Source organism: Mollisia scopiformis, assembly GCF_001500285.1.
Source record: "Mollisia scopiformis unplaced genomic scaffold LY89scaffold_24, whole genome shotgun sequence".
Classification (NCBI taxonomy): domain Eukaryota; kingdom Fungi; phylum Ascomycota; class Leotiomycetes; order Helotiales; family Mollisiaceae; genus Mollisia; species Mollisia scopiformis.
This window is the reverse complement of record NW_017263604.1, coordinates 728,187-745,500: the sequence shown is the minus strand read 5'-3', so window position 1 is coordinate 745,500 and position 17,314 is coordinate 728,187. Positions and strand designations below refer to the sequence as shown.

The window sequence follows — 17,314 nt, the reverse complement described above, 5'->3', positions numbered from 1 at the left end:
CAGCGCCTATCAATGGCTAACGAACGAGGACGACGACAACTATCTGATCTCGAAAAGAAGAGGAGAAGCTGAAGCTGCGAGACACTTTCTTGAAAGGTACAAGGGCTGGTTTGGGGGAATAATAATAAAAAGGATTGACGAACAAGATGATTGAGGACTATTCCACAGCTGCTGTTGCGCAGGACTGTACTCATCCACGGCGAGGTTGGAGAGGTCGACGAGAGGAAGAGGATGATTGAGAGTGGGAGAGTAAGAGGAGGAGGTCGGCTGAAGGCTGCGACGACGAGCCATTGGGTCTGGCTCCGAGTCGAGTTGGGGCGCGACCATTGTGGTTGGATGGGGGCTGGAGAGCGCGAAGACGGCGTGGACCTAGGAAAGACTTGGGTACTGAAATGCTTGGGGGTTGTCGTTATTGGATGAGAAGGAGAATAAAAGCGGGGACAGCTCGAGAGTGGACTAGAGCCATATATAGCCTAGTCTAGCCGATTCGTGGACTTTCCGGGGTGCCACATTCACCAGGCACGCTTACGTTCCAAGACAGCTTTACTGGCTGGAGTGAAGGGTGAGCTGATCCTGGGTACATGAGATGGGACCATATCTTCGACCACCCGTTTCTTCTTCTGTCCTACAATCTTGACGTTGTTAAACAACGTCAATTGTTGAAAGAAAATAACAATCAAGCTGTAAGTGCACTATTCAATCCCTTTCATCTCATATATTTCCTTTTCTTTACATTGTTCGAGCTTCAGTACATGTGATCCTACGTCATTTCGAGGGGAGCTTCGAGCCGTTGTTGTCCTTTATCACAACAACATTTACTCTTCCCATACTTCATTTCTTTCCATCTTTCCAGACCTTCAATCCTACAAATCACAATCAAACATTGAAACTCAGCTAACCTCACACTCCCCAGCATCGTCGAAATGACGACCTTCATCCCCTCCCTCACGCTCCCAGCAGCAATCTTCGCCAACCCCGCTGCCTCAATCCTATTTCCCATAGCCTTAGGAACCGCAGTAGGATTTTCCGTTCGACGTATGTATTCCATCCCAATCCAATCACCACTTCTCTACTCCTCCATCTCAACAAACAGCACAACTAACTCTCCTCCCTCTCAGCAAAAGAAACCCAAAAAACCTACCTCGCCCTTCGCCAACCACCCTACCGCCCACCCCCCTACGTCTTCGGTCCAGCATGGACTGTATTATACGGCCTCAGTACGTCAACCTCTACCCCAATTTGAATCCATCCCAGAAATCGACGCCATCGTAATCATGCTCGAGAGCGATTCACCAACGAAGATACATTTCCCGTCCTCGCACGAGCTACTCAGCTCCCACATCTTTATCAAAACTGTATACTGATTTATTATGTCAATAGTGGGCTACTCCGCCTACCGCGCCTACAGCACCGGCACCTCGCCCCTCTCCTCCGCCTCCAAGCTCCTCCTCACCAAGCAAGGCGCCACACTCTACACCATCCAACTCGGGCTAAACCTAATCTGGATGCCGCTCTTCTTCGTAGCAAAGCGACCGATTGAAGCGACGGTTGACATCGTGGCGCTTACGGGCGTGACGGGGTATTTGGCGTATGTGTGGGGGCAGGTTGATGAGGGGGCTGCGTGGGCGTTGGTGCCGTATCTTGGGTGGTTGGGGTTTGCTACTTATTTGAGTGCCGGGGTTGGGTATTTGGTGAGTTTTTTTTTTGTTTCCTTGGTTTTAAGTTGGGGTGAGGGATGAGGGCTAATGAGAGGAATAGAATGACTGGAATTTGAAGGATAAGGAGGTTGATGCTAGTCCGGCGGGGAAGGATACTAGATATGTGGATGAGAAGAAGTAAAGTCTCAATTCTTATAACTAAAACACGGTGGCTTTGGGTGGACAGTATGGGGAAGTAACTCTCTTCTTTCAGATGGAGAAGTTAAGCAATGCATTCTATGAATAACAAGTCAAATTTGAAAGTTCAGTGATGGTGCGCAATTCAGAGTACAGAACTAAGTCCAGTTTTGACTATCTTCCAATGTCCAACACCCGGACGGACATTCACAGGTAGATGTGTAATGTTTGACACAGCCTAAAGTATTACAAACACCTAATTGTCCTGCAGAAGCAGAGAGATTTGAAAGTCATTGATGTTGAAAATGGGCCCAGTACTTGAGGCGCGAAATTTTGTCTGTATCCTTTTCAGTTCCTCATAGGGCGATAGATTCAGCTGGTGAACCAGACAATAAAGACTTGATTTCTCCTCTCCTTCACCCCTAGATCACAATTCTCGAAGCCTTCACTCGCACACATACGAGAGAGCATCTCGTCTTCATCTCAAATCTCTCCAATTTTTGTATCCATCCCAGGCCTATTGAACCATGATATCTAAGATTCTGCCTTTGAACTTTTTGAAAACAACGCCGCCATGCTGGACCAACTTTCAGTTCTGGTTTTCGGGGGTATGTATGCAAATCCACCTCCATCCATCTGAGAACGCCGAAGTAAAAAACAATATGACCTATCCAGTTCCCATCCATCTATACCTCATGCACGCTCGTATATATTTGAAAAGAAAAAAATATGCTCCGCCAAATGCTCACCACACCGCTACCTACATCCGAGGATACCTGACCCTGACATTCAAGAAAGATGAAACCTCCCCTTCAAAGCATCAAAGATAATAAAAATAAAGGCACTACTGGGCGCACTCCTCATAACCGTAATCCCACACCCTCTATACAACCCCTTAACCCCATACGCCCTCCAAATCGCCACGCCCTCCTGCCAGAACTTCTTCTGCACTTCCGCTTTATTGTCGACGGCCACCGTCTGCATCCGGCTCTTGATCGTGTCCGCGGGGAAGAAGAGGAAGTTGTACGACATTCCTGCTGAGGCGCCAGCGAGGGCTTGTTGCCAGAGGGGGAGGGGCGTGAGGTCGAGGTCTGAGGATGTTGTTGGGAGGTTTTGGGGATTGGGGTTCTTGTGCTGGGGGAGAGAGGAAGTATTGGTAGCTGAGCGAGAGTTTAGATGTCGAAAGAGGAGAGTGACGGTTTCTTTGCTGCCGAACCAAGCTGCACAACCGCCAGTCTCCCGGATCAGTGTCCCGAGTTGACCATTCCAGAAGCCGCGGAGGCCTTGGTGTCGGAATACTTCTCGAATTACTGCCAATGGGGTGGGCGTTTTGCCCGTAGAGGCAGAGATGGGAACTTGTATTTTGCATTTTACGAGCTCGACGGGTGTGAGTACCAGACTTGTAAAGGCGCCTGAGATGGCGCCCGTGAGCCAGAGGGCAGAGAGCGGGAGGGGTTTCTCGCGCTGGTAGAGGCCTGCTGCGAACAGTGATTCGCGGCCTACGCGTTCCCAGAAGAAGAGGGAGGAGGTTTCGAGAGCTGCGCCCACGAGAGGCGCGGAGATGCCGCGGTAGAGACCCAGTATGCCGTCGCTGCGGATAGACTGGCGGAAACAGTCTAGGGGACCAGTGTAGCGGAGAGGGAGGTGGTCAGGTTGAGATTGTAGGCGGACTTTGACTGTGTCGAAGGGGTATTCGATGTATTTTCCTGCTACACCGGCGATCTGGTGGGGTTAGTTTTGTGTGACGATGATATAAGGGAGGGGTGAGTTACAGAACCAAAGACGATATCTTCCACGGCGTCCATGAGAGCTTCGTGTCCTTTGACTGTAAAGACTGGAGTTGGTTGAGGAGCAATTTCTGCCGTCGTGAGAGTAGCCATTTTCCAGAACAAATCACTGTCGTAGTGGAGCTTCCGTGATCGGTGGTGGGCTCAATTATGACAGAATTGTTGTTTCTTTTTGGGATCCTGTATCCAATGTATCTTGCCACCAACTAATAGATCCCAGCAGAAACTTCTTTGTAACAATGGCGCAATGTTGGGGGATTTGTTCGAGTAATTGGGGTCCAACTTGTTGCACGCCACTTTGCACGACAACAGTGAACCTGTTTCCCAAAGTGACTGACGTGGATGTGGCACGGATGCTGAAGAGCAAGAAGGCACATGGAGCACTTCTTGCCTTTTGTTATATTCCCATCAGAATGTGTGTGCCAAGGTGAAAGGTGGTGAAGTGTGGAGAAGGAGAATTGGAGACGGAAGAAGACGTGTGTGGTGGTCGATCCTTATCGATAGCCCGGAGGAAGCATTTCGAGAAGCGGTCTGAGGGTTAAATTTAGGCTTAAATTGAGCCCTTTCGTCTTCAAAATAGCTCAAGAATAGGTATTGAATGACCAGAGCTGAAGAGGGGTAAAAATAATTTTGTACTCGAGTGCAACGGTACTTGCATCTCTGACGCGTCTTTTGCTGCTGCAGAAAAAAAATCTCTCAAGACTAGAAAACGAATTGCGGGCGCGGCCTCTAGCGCGGATTTAATTTTCAATCTGATAACAATTATCTGATCCTCCACTTTTTCTTTCTTTTTGCGGATCGAGACCCGCATCACAATCTTGGCGGCAATTGAAACTTTTGAATTTCTCCATTATTTTCTTCAGAGACGTCGAAATGTCTACAGAAGTCGCAACTGCTGCTACGGCACCTCAAGTTACTGCGCAAGCGCAAGGAATGCGCAAGAATGGTATTGCTTTCAATCCGTCCTGCCACTTTTCCCAAGTCTAACGGTGTGTAGGAAAGCAATGGCATCCCCAAAAATCTGCTTTTCGTCCTACGTCTGGTATGACTTCGTATGAGAAGCGACAGGAAGAGCGGAAAGCTACTGCGGCTGTCAAGGCCAAGGAGAAGGAGATGAAGGAAGAGAAAGAGGCCGAGAGACAGGTGGGTAGTCTTGGAGGGGTAAAGTGGAGGATCGAAGCGCTGACAGGTCTATAGAGGAGGATAACTGCTCTGAGGGACAAGCGTGCTGCAAAAGAGGAGAAGGCTCGGTATGAGAAGTTGGCAGAGACGATGCATAGAAAAAGGGTGGAGCGATTAAAGAAAAAGGAAAAGAGGAATAAACTCTTGAAGTCATGATCAGAGCATTCTGTTCACGGTTATAACTGGGTATTCCTGGGATCTTCGACTCTCTGGGTGATCTCTCAAAATCATGCATATGGTGGCGTCTTGGTTTGATGGCATGGAAAAGGATCTGGTGTTTAGGTGCTCTTCTGAAGGGTTGGCAAAAAGAAGTCACGACAAGGAACATACTTGAACAGTATCGTGTCCAGCATACCAAGGAAGCAATACGCAATACTGCAAACTTGCATTGAGTAGGAATTTTCTCCTATAAGCTACAGCGACTTTTTGCAAGAGTCAGTGTTCAAGATAGAATATGCGCAGAGCACACTACACAAGAAGGTAGCCACATCAAGAAACCACAATAGCGCCCTTCATTCAGCTGTCAAACCCCCAATCAAGAGTCTACTCGCCAACTGTCCAAGACTACATTCTCTCTCCATACCTGGTATTTTCCACTTGGACATCGGCACGTGAAATCTGCACCAAAGTCCCACTCGGCTCCCGGACAAGCTCCATCCGTCTCCATTCGAGCTTCTGCCTCGTCACTGCACCTTCCCTCCCTTCACAAGCATTAACAATGAACACCCACCTCGCCGACTTCGGCAAACTGAAAGATTCCTCTCCCCCAAATCCAACTCCCACCCGCCCCAAACACCTCACAACCCGCTCCATCAGCGAAATAACCAGCATCCCCAAGGTCCATAAACACCACCACCACCCGCATCTACATCACCGAGACAAAGATCCCGCGGCCTCGAACCCGACTTTGAAGGTTCAGCCTAGTGTTGTGGATGTAGTTGGTGGGGAGAGGAGTAGGAGTGAGGGTGTGACGCCGAATGAGAGTAGGAATGTGAGTCGGAGGGGGAGTGTGAATGTTGCTGTAGTAGGGCCGTGGGAGGACAGTGTAGGGATGGGGGCTCTGCAGAGGGAGAAGAGAGTTGTCAAGGAAGGGGAAGTGAGGGAGGAGAGGGAGAGGGGTGCTTTGAGAGCAGCGTGAGTTTTGAAAGGTTCAAATCGAACTGGGAGTTTACTGACGGCGGATTAAGGGAACTACGAAATGCGTTGATGGGGTTGAATACGCTGTCTAATAATACGACGAGACGGCTTGATAATACATATTACTCGGTGCTGGAGAAGCTTAGTGTTTTGCAGAGCACGATATCATCGTTGAAGGAATTGGCTAGTATGACTAAAGACTTGAATCAAGAGTTCAAGAACGAGTCGGAGGAATTGGTTAGAGAAGTCAGTGCTCAACTGGAAGGATTCGGAAGCTTTGCAGAACAAGAGAAGCGGATTGGAGATCTCCAAGAGAGAGTGAAGGCTGGGAGGGAGCGAATCAAAGCTCTCGGCGGCCGGGTTGACATCGTCAAAGATCGCGTTGAGGGTTGGGAAAGAGCCGAAGGGGAATGGCAGGAGAGGACGAGGAAGAATTTGAGGATATTATGGATTGTCATCAGTTGCTTTATAGCTGTTCTTCTGGCTCTGGTTGCTTTCCAGTATACGCCTGCGATGACAGGACCAGAGGTACCAAGGGGTTTGAATACAACGGGCCTACTGGGAAAGGTGCCAGATTTCGAATCGTTCAAAAACGAAAGCCAAGCTCTGAAGAGAGAAGTCGAAGAGCGGTTAGACGGATCGATGAATAGAGCCCAGCCGGAAGAGAATCCGAGGCTGAGAGTCTTTGACGAGTTATGATATTGCATTCATGATACCCTTACTACTAGTTTGCAATAAAATATGGATCAAAAGCATGCCAAGAGTAGAGAGACAGGTGGGCAAAATCAGTCAGCTGGTTCCTGAGACCTGGGCGCCCAGGGAATAACTTGGATTGTGTTCGCACTGACTTGGCAACTACATGTTAATGTCCAAATCTGTGATGAACAACCTCATTCTCTTCAAGCTCTGTTCCCAGAATCAACATTCAGACTTTCGTATTTTCCGACAGGAAGAGGAAATACCACCTATTTTTAAATGTCGCAAAAAAAGAAGCAGAAACATGCATCGGCCTCAAGGTAGCTCCGTCTTGAGACATTTTAAGGCTCGCTCGCAAACCCGCAACGTGAATGTGTGGCGGCAGCGAATATCTTTCGTAGGCCCGATGACGACGTCCCAAGCCACCTGTGGCATCCCTGTCGAAATCATCACAAGCACCATCGCATTCAAGAAACCAGACTCTCTCCATTCTCTCCTCATAGAATAAATTAATATCTTCTCCATTCACTCACTCGCTCTCACCAGCTCGTATTGTTCTTCTTCTTTGCTCTCTATATTAACCACTACGTAAATTTCATTGAAAGAGAAAGAAAAGGGCGCAGGGCAGGGATTCTCGCATCGATCAAAAGTACCCCGCTGCGCAGCACTCGCAGTAGTCATCAAAGCTGCTACAGTACTCCAACAAATACCAGAGCCAAATTTCCCAAGCCACAAACCCTCACCAGGATACCCGCCGTCTGTCAGCTTTAGACCACTTCCCCTGAGAACAAGCAGCAGATCCTTCAGGAGTGGACTTTCATTCCTTCTCTTCTTGTGTTTGTTTACCGGTGTAACACACCAGCAAGATGGCAGCAGCACCGCCGGTACCGAATGGAAAAGCCCAGAACGGCTCTGCGATTCCTCCCCAATCGCCAGCGGGAACGGCAAATGGACAGGCGCTTACGGGGAAGCAAGAGCATTGTACATTCTTCTCCTCTCCCCAAATTTCTGTGTTTTCAAGCTGATTGATGTGCGGCAGATCTGAAGCGCGAGTTGATTTCTCACCAAGTCAAGTTCGAGATCACGGAACTGAACTCCCCAACGGCGCTCCAGCGCTTCGGCGCCCCGTTCAAGTCGGACTTTGGAGAGGTGTCGCCGCTGGACTCGGATCTGCCGATTCTGAGGTATATTTTTGTTCATCATGTGCGCGAGTTTCCGTTTCTGGATAAAGCGAAGGAGAAGGAGTTTTGGCAGGATAAATTACAGGTGGTGAGTGCTGTCCCACCATCTACGCAAGATTTGAGCAAAGCTGATCACGGACATTAGTTCCTGGAATCGTTCGCGAAGAAACATATCTCGTCCTCGGAAGATAGACTGGAGGAGACGAAGAGAAGGAAGTTGTCCATAAAATGCCAGAAATTGGTGGAGTTGATGATGGTTTCAGGCGTACCTACAGCTTCTGGGTATGAAGAGCGGATACGGTTCTCTGAGCTTGAGGTTGTGGATGCTGGTGCTATTGAGCATGGGGTTCTGCAGACGCTACCGGAAGGACATTACACGAACGGGTGGGATGTGAATGTTGCTGGTGTCAGAACGACGAGTGTGAAGAGGAATATTCGGTATCACAAGCATGCGGTAGGTGTTCGTGATTGTACTTGTGGCGAATACCGGGCTAATGTCATGTCCACAGGAATTCATTCTCCGGATTAAGAGGAAGAATGAGCTCGAATACTTCGTTGGGAGAAGATATGGAGATTTTGCAAGACTTCATAAGAGGTTACGACAAGAATTGCCAGGGAAAGTATTACCTCCAATGCCTAAGAAGAACAAGCAGAGTTCCACAGCTTCCAATCTACTCAGTGGAATCACGGGTGGCAATGACAGCGACGCGTCGTCTATATCTTCGGTTTCCACTATGGGCACAGTTCCCCAGGTCCAACAGTCCTTGAACAATCTATCAGTCACTGGTAAATCATACTTTGAAGGACATTTCTGCTACTTACTAACGAGATTTCCCAGGACATCGCAGACAACTCTCTGCAGCATCGATGGGAAGAGCTTCACCACGCTCATCAATGGACGGAAGATCAACGACCCCAGCATTACAATCAGAAGAAGTACGCAACAAGCCTAATATACTCAGAAGGAAATCAAAAAAGCTTACAGCTGAACAGCCAATCGTTCTATGGCGTGAGAACCAAAGAATCTCACTCAGAGCGTTCCTCCGAACCCTCCTCTCAAATCCTCAGATTGCCAACACGAAAGCAATTCAAGACTTTTTGTCTTTCCAACCAATCACTCCAACAGATGCTGATGTGGAAGATATTGCTAGACGAAAAGCTATGGATGAGAAGAGAGTTGAGGAGCAGAAGCAATTCTATGAGATTGCGAGAAAACGTGCTGCTGAGTTGGATGTTTACATGGAGCAGTATGTAACTGGGCAGATGTGGAGGAGGCTTTGCTGACCGAGAGCAGATTCCGCCGTGATATCATCGAAAGCAATGGTCTAACAAAGCTTTTCAAGGAGATCAAAGAAAAGAAAACCATCCAGGATCTAAGTATTCAGTACCAGAAATTTGCAGAATGGTTACGGATCGAGGTTGCAGCGACAATCTACCATCTCTTCCTGGCAGAGGACAACTCACCTGAGTTATTTGCTCAAGCGAAGAAGATTCATTCCATGATCCCTTACACATTAATCAAGAACGCAATCAGAATAGCAAATCCGGCAGCAGTTATGTCTAGTATTCTGGATATCTTTCTAGCTCAACCCTTTGGTGCCAGGTCGCTGATGCAACGCATATTTGCCCTGACGTTGAACGACGGTATCAGAAGTTTCCAGAAGTCTATCGATGCTGTAATGGATAAGATTGGGGATCCGGTTTTCTGTGAGAAGTTGAAGAAATTCTCAGATGCTGATGAGGACGTCAAGAACATCATCCGAGAAGAATCGAAGAACGATGATGTGGATTTGATAGTGGCGATCCTGCGCTCTGAGCTCATCGAGCCACCTCTGAAGTCGGATCAAGTCGGCAAGATCTTCAACGCATACGTTGCATGGAATCATGTAGTGGAGAATGTGGATGATGAGATGAAGCAAGGAGCCCAGCTTTTCTCATACTTGAAGCAGCTTCTGAAGTTGTACACGAGACAACGAGATAAGGCTATGATGCTGAGCATGATTGAAGAGCCGGTCACGTTACAGCTTCTCAAGGATGTCTTTGTCATATTCTACGAGCCTCTTGTTCGGGTTTACAAGTCGGCGAATGTTTACAGTAGTGTTACAGATTTTGCTGTATTCATCGATGATATGATACAAGTACGTTCTGTCTACCTTTCGTGTGATAAGATTACTAACAATATCAGGTTGTCGAAAAATGCCGCGAACAAGACGTCTCAGCAGATCCCAATCAAACAGTCCAAGCATTCATCGACCTCTGCCAACGCCACGAACACAACTTCTATAAATTCGTCCACGAAGTCCACACCCACGACAATGGCCTCTTCACCCAACTAATGGGCTGGATAGAAGGAATCCTCGAATTCCTCCGCCAAGGCCCCAAAGCCGGAAAACTCGACATAAACGCCCTCTTCACCGGCGCCGTCTCCATGAACCAACTCGACAAAGAAAAAGCCATCTCGGAAATCAACGCTCTGATCTCCTGGCAAGAAGCCCGCAAGAAGTGGCACCAAGACAAAACTCGCCAGAAGATGGCTGCAGAGGGCAATATTTCGAATGTTGAGACTATTCCTGGGGGCATCGCATTCAAGAGCTCGGATTTTGGCTTGGATCAGATGGATTTGCAGGATATGGCGTATGAGGAGGAGGATGAGAGTAGTGACGAGGAGGAAGAGGATGATGAGTTGGATCCGATCGAGGCGGAGAGGAAGAGGAGGGCAAGGAAGCAGGATCATCTGAGGAGGACGGCGGGCGAGCCGGTTAAGCCGGATGTGGGAGAGGTTTATAAGCTGAAGGAGAACTTTTTGACGATGTTGAGGATGGTGCTTGCTGAGTAGAGAGACGACGGTGGGAAATTGGTTGGGCCAGAAAAAGTTTCGTGAGTGAGAACTGGATACAATGGATATGAAGAAACGGGTTTTGCATAACCCACGCAGCGTGATGCATGATGATAGATTACAGTACAAGACCAGGCAGCGAAATAGCATGTTCTTTTCCCCGCATCACCCTTCCTGGGTTGAAAACATCCTTTCCCTGTTGCAGGGGTGTGTTTACTTTTCTTGATTCTTTTAGAGCTTTCTGGTTATTTCACTTCTCGTCTATAGCAAGGCTTTGGGCAATGATTTCCTCACAGCTCAGGTGGATGTCCTCTAGGTAGGTATTCATCTTTGATAGGGAGCTGAAGTTCGACATGAGTACCGCGATTTTCATTTTGATATTTGTGGATGTGGAGTTGGACTTTGGTGTAGGTGGAATGTATCTTTGTCTGTCTTGGTCTTAATGCTCACTTTACCCCACATCGTATTGCACGGCCAAGCGGGGCCAACTCCACATTTGCCATATTATCTCGGTGTAGAGAGCGTATACCGAGTACATAGTCACCTCCAAATCGATACACCCGAATTGCGGCGCAGCAAGGCTGCGGTGAGTCACGGGCTACGACTCATCAATATACCTATTCAAAGTACATCGCGACACTTTCATACTTCACATCATCATTACAATGTTACTTCACGATCTTGATGAGGATGTCCTCGGCCTCATTGTGTCTTACCTTAGTCCCATTCGCCAGGATGTTGTAAATCTAGCTCTTGCATGTCGGTCATTCTATCCCATCACCAAATATCCCGAGCATATTTCCGTCACCTGCCCGTCAGCTCAATATCTGGCCCTCACAAACATTTTCATTGAAGACCCCTCTTATGGCCATAAAATGCTATCCTTACACCTCCGTGTCGACGCACCAAAGTGCACCATCCGGCGATCCACCATAGACGCTTTCTTCCAGCGGGTGCCCAACCTACGGACCTTAAGGCTCGAAGCAGACGTTAAACCACACTACACAAACCTCCTCCTATCTCCCAATCTCTCATTCCAAAACACGCTCCAAACTTTACACCTCACCGACTCATCGCTTACCGTCCAGGAAATCCTCAACCTCCTATCCCTCCCCAAACTCCGCCATCTTAACCTCGCAAGCGATCGACCCATCCACTACTCACCACCATCAACACCCCAGAGTCCTTTCCTACACCTGCAAACCCTCCGACTAAATTCCCTTCTTCCAGCATCTATACTCGCATCCATCCTCCCCCGGACACTCCAACTCTCATCCCTGCGCTGGAAAATCGCCCTTCCAGCCAATACCCTCCAAACAACACTCTCCCACCTCTCACAATCCCTCGTATCACTGAACCTCTCCACGAATCGCCAAACCTGGGTCTCGCACGAGATACCCCCGCTCGATTTATCGGCTTTTGTATGCCTGACGCACGTCGTTGCTAGCGCAGAGCTTTTCTTCACTCCACTGTCTCCCCAGATCTCCAGAGACGGGTTTTTTGACTTACTCCCTTATTCACTGAAATCTATCACGGTACCCTTCCCCTCCCCCTCTCCTCCTTGTACCTAATAAAGCCAAAAAAAGATATACCTCCCCTTCCAAATCTCCCTCTTCTACAACCTCAGCCTCTCCCACGTCGACAAAGTAGGCCGCCAAGCCTTCCTCCGCGGGAAACTAGATCCAAGTCTATACAACTTCATAGCTCAAATCGCAGACCAGAAAAGAGAACGATTCCCCAACTTGACAAAAGTAGAATTACTAGAAGGCGTAGGAGGAAACAGAGGGCCATTTGTGGAAGAATCATGGGTGCCACCACGGAAAGTCAGAGAGAAGTTCGAAGAAACGGGGACGGAGCTGAGGGTCGTTGTTAGGGCGGACAAGGTGCCGGGCAGGGATGAGGGGTGGGTGCATTGGAGGGGGTTGGGGCAGGGGTTTCGGGGGAGTGTTTGGTGAGTTGATTTGGTGATTTTGGGATTTGTGGGGACTGTTCTAATGGTGTTGTGCAAGTTTTGTGTTTAGGCTGTTGAGGAGTTGGTGGCGTAAAGTGGGTTTCTGTTTTTGGCTTGTTTGCTAGTATTGAAGTCAGGTCGATATCCTGCTTTGTACGGTTCTGTTGGTGCCCGAAAGAGAGATATTTGCTCCCTGAGAGCAGGAAGTCTTGTGACCCGGACCGACTTGCAGCTATCATCTTGTTGATTCTTTACATTGTACAAAATATTGAGGTTCTTCCTCAAGTTTGAAGGATACAGCCCATAGTCTAGCCTTAGTCTACATGAAGTCCGCTTCGTGAACAGGCGCTCAATCCAGAGGTATTCCATAACCATGTCTCTCCAAAATCATTTGCAGGCAGTTGGTAGCTCCCTTTTTCTTTTTTTTCTTCTCCTTTTTTTGAATATGCCTCTTCATTTGCTTGATTCCATTGACCTGAAAACGTTCCCAAAATTGTCTAAAGCATGCCTGCTTGGAACTATATACAACACAATAAAAGCACCGTCATGATAAGTTCTCTTCTTAGTCGAAGCCCTGAGAACAAACACCTCATCCAGCTTATCTCACACTCATCGATTCCTATTCGGTGGAGACCTGGCAATATTCGGATTTCCGGGCGCCGGGGGAACTGGCCCGCGATAAATGTTCGGATTGCCCGGTCCGGCACCTGGTCTACGATCTATATTTGGGTTTCCTGGTGGTGGAGCTGGAGCTGGACCTCGATCAACATTTGCATTTCCTGGCCTTGGAACCAAGCCCGGTCCGAGTGCAGGGCCTGGTGCACGGTTACCAGTCCGTAGTTCTGGTTGCACTACGGCCGGTACTCTAGTCGGACGTCGTTCTGGCTCTGGTTCTGTATCGGAATCTGATTCTGGCACTGGTGGGCGATGAATATTGGGATACCCTGGACCCGGCGGAGGAGGAGGAGGAGGAAATCTTGTGGGAGATGGTCGTGTTATCGGAGTTCTTCTCCTGGAAGAGTGTCTTACGGACTGCGTTCTGATAGAAGTTTGTCTCATCGGACGGCGTGGTCGATTTGATATCGTGTAGGAAGATGTGCTTATAGCCCTAGTTCTTGGCCTATTGGACTCGATATCTAATAGGCGAGTCCTAGGACGGCATAGACACCAGACGATGAAGACTAGCATGAAGACTACTAGGACGACGATGATGGCTATGGTGTCATTGGCTTGCGCCATTGTGAAGGTGGTGATGACGAGTGGTTCTACTTATGTAAGCCTGGGGCTTCATTGACTCGGGGAATGTGAAGCAAACATGGTGGATATCGGGGTCCGTCTGTTACTGTTTCATTGATACCTCTCTTCACTTGTTGGACTCTCCCCTCCAATAACACTGCACGACAGGGTGTCTGGCCTCGAAGCCTATTCAAGAACAGATCACAAGAGCGTTTCAAATCGCATCGTCTCTGGTAGAAGGTCCTTACAGTACCCAAGCTTTTTCGACAGCCTAGAGAATAAAATTACAGCCAAAATATTCCAAGCCTCACCTCCTCAAAATGACAAATCAGACTCGAACTCACACTCGGTGAGCAATGAGGCTCCACATGTACCAGTCAGCACCATGAAACGATTTCAGACCGCCTGCTGTCAAGATTCTAGGGGTCTGACCGCAAGGCTCTCAGCTCAATGCTCTTTGGAGCTGTGGGGTCGCACAACATGACGCCGCCGACGCCACCAGGAAAGGGACTCTCCGATTCACGAGGGCGCCTGCATATTCGAGGAGGGCGCCTGCGTCTCGCTAGAGAGATTCCGGCTTGGTAAGCTTCTCGTTCTCGAGCCTTGCAGTAACAATAAAGCCACGGAATGTTTGGGCATTTTTGACACTCGGATTATGCATCATATAGCAGCACTGCATTGATAAGCGGCCGTCAAGTTCAGTTCCTCATGCATTGTTTGGAAAGTGAGCTGAAGTGATGCCTTGAGTGAGTAAGCTCACTGGCTCAAAACCGGAGGCATTCCCGATTGGTGAACGCTCAACTACAAATAAAGTACGAACATTCTATCTACGCGGTTTAAGGCTGCTTATGCTGTGGTCCTACTAGGCTTGATGTACTCTACCTTCGTCGCCTCATAACGCAGCTCCCCATAAACAAGAGCAAAACCAATACTTCCCGAGTGGATCTTGATCTCTATCTGATACGGGATCTTGTAGAACATCTGGGAACCCGTGCCTCGCTCCTTGAATTTATCGGCTGGCAAACCACTGATATCTATGTCAAGGTTGACAAGCTTGTAAACACCTAGCACGTTTGAAATCAGCGCTCATCCTTACTCCGAGCAATGGTAGCTTTGAGTACTTACTTGCGTCCGGATATTCTGGTTGCTGGTCCCTGTCACACGCATAGATTGCTACTGTAATGATCGTAGGCGGTCCATCAAGGACTGGCCTATCCCACCAGTACAAAGTAGGCTTGTTTGGCAGTGTTTCGCTGATGTTGGTATTCTACAGGGACTTTGAGCATAAATTCATACCATCGTTAGCATCATCATACGCACCTTTGCAATGAGCCACTGCATGACTTTGATACGGTCACCAAACGGGCCAGGCTCTCTGTATTCATGTCAGACAAGTGTTCAGAATGATCTTTGGAGAATTGTGACTTACTTCCTTCCTTCTTCATGCCCTTCGCCGAATATATCATATGCCATGGTTCCATAGTGTCTTCGAGCAATTCTTGACTCAACACGGATAGTCGCAAGACCTGGCTCTTTCTCAGAGAGTCCTCTGATCAAAGCTCCTTTGACAATTGCAGTCTCGCTGTGGGAGTACTTGTCATTACATATGTACCCACAAATTGCAAGAGTTTGTGCTTACCCTTGTGCCACTTTCCTCACATCAATATCGGTTGAGATTGCACCTTGTATCCTCTTGCGCAAATACTCGCTCAATCCAAACCCTCCCGCCATGAGCACAGCCTTGACTGGTTTCCTGGTGTTCGTAATCTGACCCTTAACCAACGCCAAGATCTCCTGAATCACAGGCTCAAAAATTTCCTTCACCTCTTGTCCAGAGATCTTGAGCTTTCCATTCACGATACCGAGCTCTGGCTTCCGCAAAGGACGGACATTGATGATATAAGGAGTCCTCGTATCGCCCATGAAATTCTTCTTGATGTCATCGTCGAATGCTTTTAATGCATCGCCATGGTACTCTTCCGTCCAGTCAGGATAGTTCTTGAACTTCTCCTTCAGGTGTGACGAGAAGATGCGGTTGAGGAATATGCTTCCGCAAAGCCCACCTGAGCCCTCGGCAGATTCGACAAGTTTTGGGATCGGCTTCAGAGCCGCGATGGTGTAAGATACTAAGTCGACGGTACTTTGAAAACCATTAGCATCGTTTATCAATCGTTATACGTACGGGCCCCGGTAAATTGGGGCGAGGGCTCTTGATCTCTAAACCACTTACCCTCCACCAGCATCACAAAGAACGAATGTGTCATTGATCTTCAAGTCCACATTTGGCGTGCTATCCAGAGCATATATCCCAGCAGCTTCAGGCTCGGTAATTATCTGGACGTAATCACCCATGCCAGCCTTTTGGGCACACCTTCGGGTCTTGTCTTGTGCTATGTCAGACCACACGGCAGGGACCGTGATGATATATTCCCTAGAGATCTTCGAGAATAATGCTCGGCCGTAAGTCGTCTCCATGGTACTCTCCGCATGTTTCCTGAGACTAGTCAGGTAATCGATGACTAGTTTCTCCGCATCTTCTCCGTGGACTTTTTGTAGTGCTGACAAGCTGGGGTAGCGCTGCGCAAGGTTCGAATCCTCGGCGCCGGGAAAGAGACCTAGTTTGAACCATTCGTGTCTGGGTACAGTGTCTTTGATTTGGTAACCCCAGATATGAGTTCCCTCGTTGTCGTATAGCAGAGTCCTGTCATTGATGTCAGCCCAAATGTCTATGTTGGAGGTAGCTGGGCAAAACACTCACGAAGGGACTTTGTTGTAACCGGCAGCCTCTCCTGGCCATTGCTGAATGAGATTGTGCTGAATGGCATGATTGTCTCCAGGCTGACAATGGCATATCAGTAGAATGATATAAAAATAGAAAGTTGTGGGTAACCAACCTTCTCAGCAAGTGCCCAGCAGAGTCCAGAGTAGGTGGTTCCTGGGGGAAAACGTTAAATAAAGTAGAGAACCAGATGATATGTTGCCCTACCAAAGTCCACCGCCACCAGAGCTTTCACGGTATTGGTATTTGTGCTTGTCATATTATTAGTATAAGGAATGTTTCAAAGTATTACAAGGAGAAAGAGCTAGGCTGTTCAAGTGCATTGAAACCGACGAACTCAACTATATAAGGGTTGGTAGGACCATGAGGCTTCAAGCCAGGCTTCAGACGAGGCTCTGCCGCTTTTACATGTTGGAACCTTGTAGACTTTCACGAGAGCCATCCTCGCTCTGGCGATGAGAGTTTCCGCCACCATAGCTTTTGTGTGGTTCCTGATATCTGCTTGCATATTGTGCAACCACACCTGCAGCCGAACAAAGAGAGGTGCATATCCACAATTCCCGGGGAGCTGCAAGGCCGCGTCCAACGAGACGGCAACACGGCTTCGATACACGATGCACCGCACAAAGCCGGATGAAGAAGTTGATAAGGCGTTTCAGCCGCACCTCCGGCGAAAATGACTCACTGAAGCCCA

At 48.4% G+C, this 17,314-nt stretch overlaps 8 protein-coding genes across 8 annotated transcripts; 5 read left to right on the top strand and 3 right to left on the bottom strand.

The window, feature by feature from the left end:
• Positions 1 to 994: 994 nt before the first annotated feature.
• Positions 995 to 1,927, top strand: LY89DRAFT_689169 (uncharacterized protein). Its single transcript, XM_018215855.1, has 3 exons — positions 995 to 1,035; positions 1,119 to 1,691; positions 1,759 to 1,927. The coding sequence occupies exons 2-3, from the start codon at positions 1,371 to 1,373 to the stop codon at positions 1,837 to 1,839; spliced, it is 402 nt and encodes a 133-aa protein (XP_018065639.1). The 5' UTR covers positions 995 to 1,035; positions 1,119 to 1,370; the 3' UTR covers positions 1,840 to 1,927.
• Positions 1,928 to 2,624: 697 nt separating this feature from the next.
• Positions 2,625 to 3,715, bottom strand: LY89DRAFT_594951 (mitochondrial carrier; the record flags this gene model as incomplete). The annotated part of the gene is made up of 2 exons (XM_018209831.1): positions 2,625 to 3,557; positions 3,608 to 3,715. The coding sequence occupies 2 exons, from the start codon at positions 3,713 to 3,715 to the stop codon at positions 2,625 to 2,627; spliced, it is 1,041 nt and encodes a 346-aa protein (XP_018065638.1).
• Positions 3,716 to 4,456: 741 nt separating this feature from the next.
• Positions 4,457 to 5,357, top strand: LY89DRAFT_689167 (uncharacterized protein). The gene is made up of 3 exons (XM_018215854.1): positions 4,457 to 4,568; positions 4,620 to 4,765; positions 4,820 to 5,357. Exons 1-3 carry the CDS (start codon positions 4,496 to 4,498, stop codon positions 4,958 to 4,960), a joined length of 360 nt encoding a protein of 119 aa, XP_018065637.1. The 5' UTR covers positions 4,457 to 4,495; the 3' UTR covers positions 4,961 to 5,357.
• A 57-nt stretch (positions 5,358 to 5,414) lies between these two features.
• Positions 5,415 to 6,787, top strand: LY89DRAFT_655061 (uncharacterized protein). Its single transcript, XM_018212325.1, has 2 exons — positions 5,415 to 5,938; positions 5,992 to 6,787. The coding sequence occupies exons 1-2, from the start codon at positions 5,523 to 5,525 to the stop codon at positions 6,638 to 6,640; spliced, it is 1,065 nt and encodes a 354-aa protein (XP_018065636.1). The 5' UTR covers positions 5,415 to 5,522; the 3' UTR covers positions 6,641 to 6,787.
• Positions 6,788 to 7,144: 357 nt separating this feature from the next.
• Positions 7,145 to 10,820, top strand: LY89DRAFT_625798 (uncharacterized protein). Its single transcript, XM_018211087.1, has 7 exons — positions 7,145 to 7,618; positions 7,677 to 7,906; positions 7,964 to 8,272; positions 8,328 to 8,604; positions 8,657 to 9,065; positions 9,113 to 9,956; positions 10,004 to 10,820. Exons 1-7 carry the CDS (start codon positions 7,504 to 7,506, stop codon positions 10,652 to 10,654), a joined length of 2,835 nt encoding a protein of 944 aa, XP_018065635.1. The 5' UTR covers positions 7,145 to 7,503; the 3' UTR covers positions 10,655 to 10,820.
• Positions 10,821 to 11,264: 444 nt separating this feature from the next.
• Positions 11,265 to 12,609, top strand: LY89DRAFT_786894 (uncharacterized protein; the record flags this gene model as incomplete). Its single annotated transcript, XM_018223025.1, has 2 exons — positions 11,265 to 12,189; positions 12,241 to 12,609. The coding sequence occupies exons 1-2, from the start codon at positions 11,320 to 11,322 to the stop codon at positions 12,607 to 12,609; spliced, it is 1,239 nt and encodes a 412-aa protein (XP_018065634.1). The 5' UTR covers positions 11,265 to 11,319.
• A 211-nt stretch (positions 12,610 to 12,820) lies between these two features.
• Positions 12,821 to 14,229, bottom strand: LY89DRAFT_689165 (uncharacterized protein). Its single transcript, XM_018215853.1, has 2 exons — positions 13,921 to 14,229; positions 12,821 to 13,870 (listed from the first exon to the last, which is right to left on the bottom strand). Exon 2 carries the CDS (start codon positions 13,842 to 13,844, stop codon positions 13,215 to 13,217), a length of 630 nt encoding a protein of 209 aa, XP_018065633.1. The 5' UTR covers positions 13,845 to 13,870; positions 13,921 to 14,229; the 3' UTR covers positions 12,821 to 13,214.
• Positions 14,230 to 14,387: 158 nt separating this feature from the next.
• Positions 14,388 to 17,199, bottom strand: LY89DRAFT_241035 (uncharacterized protein). Its single transcript, XM_018206112.1, has 8 exons — positions 16,828 to 17,199; positions 16,736 to 16,776; positions 16,600 to 16,679; positions 16,072 to 16,542; positions 15,481 to 15,981; positions 15,271 to 15,423; positions 15,162 to 15,216; positions 14,388 to 15,108 (listed from the first exon to the last, which is right to left on the bottom strand). The coding sequence occupies exons 1-8, from the start codon at positions 16,877 to 16,879 to the stop codon at positions 14,881 to 14,883; spliced, it is 1,581 nt and encodes a 526-aa protein (XP_018065632.1). The 5' UTR covers positions 16,880 to 17,199; the 3' UTR covers positions 14,388 to 14,880.
• Positions 17,200 to 17,314: the final 115 nt, after the last annotated feature.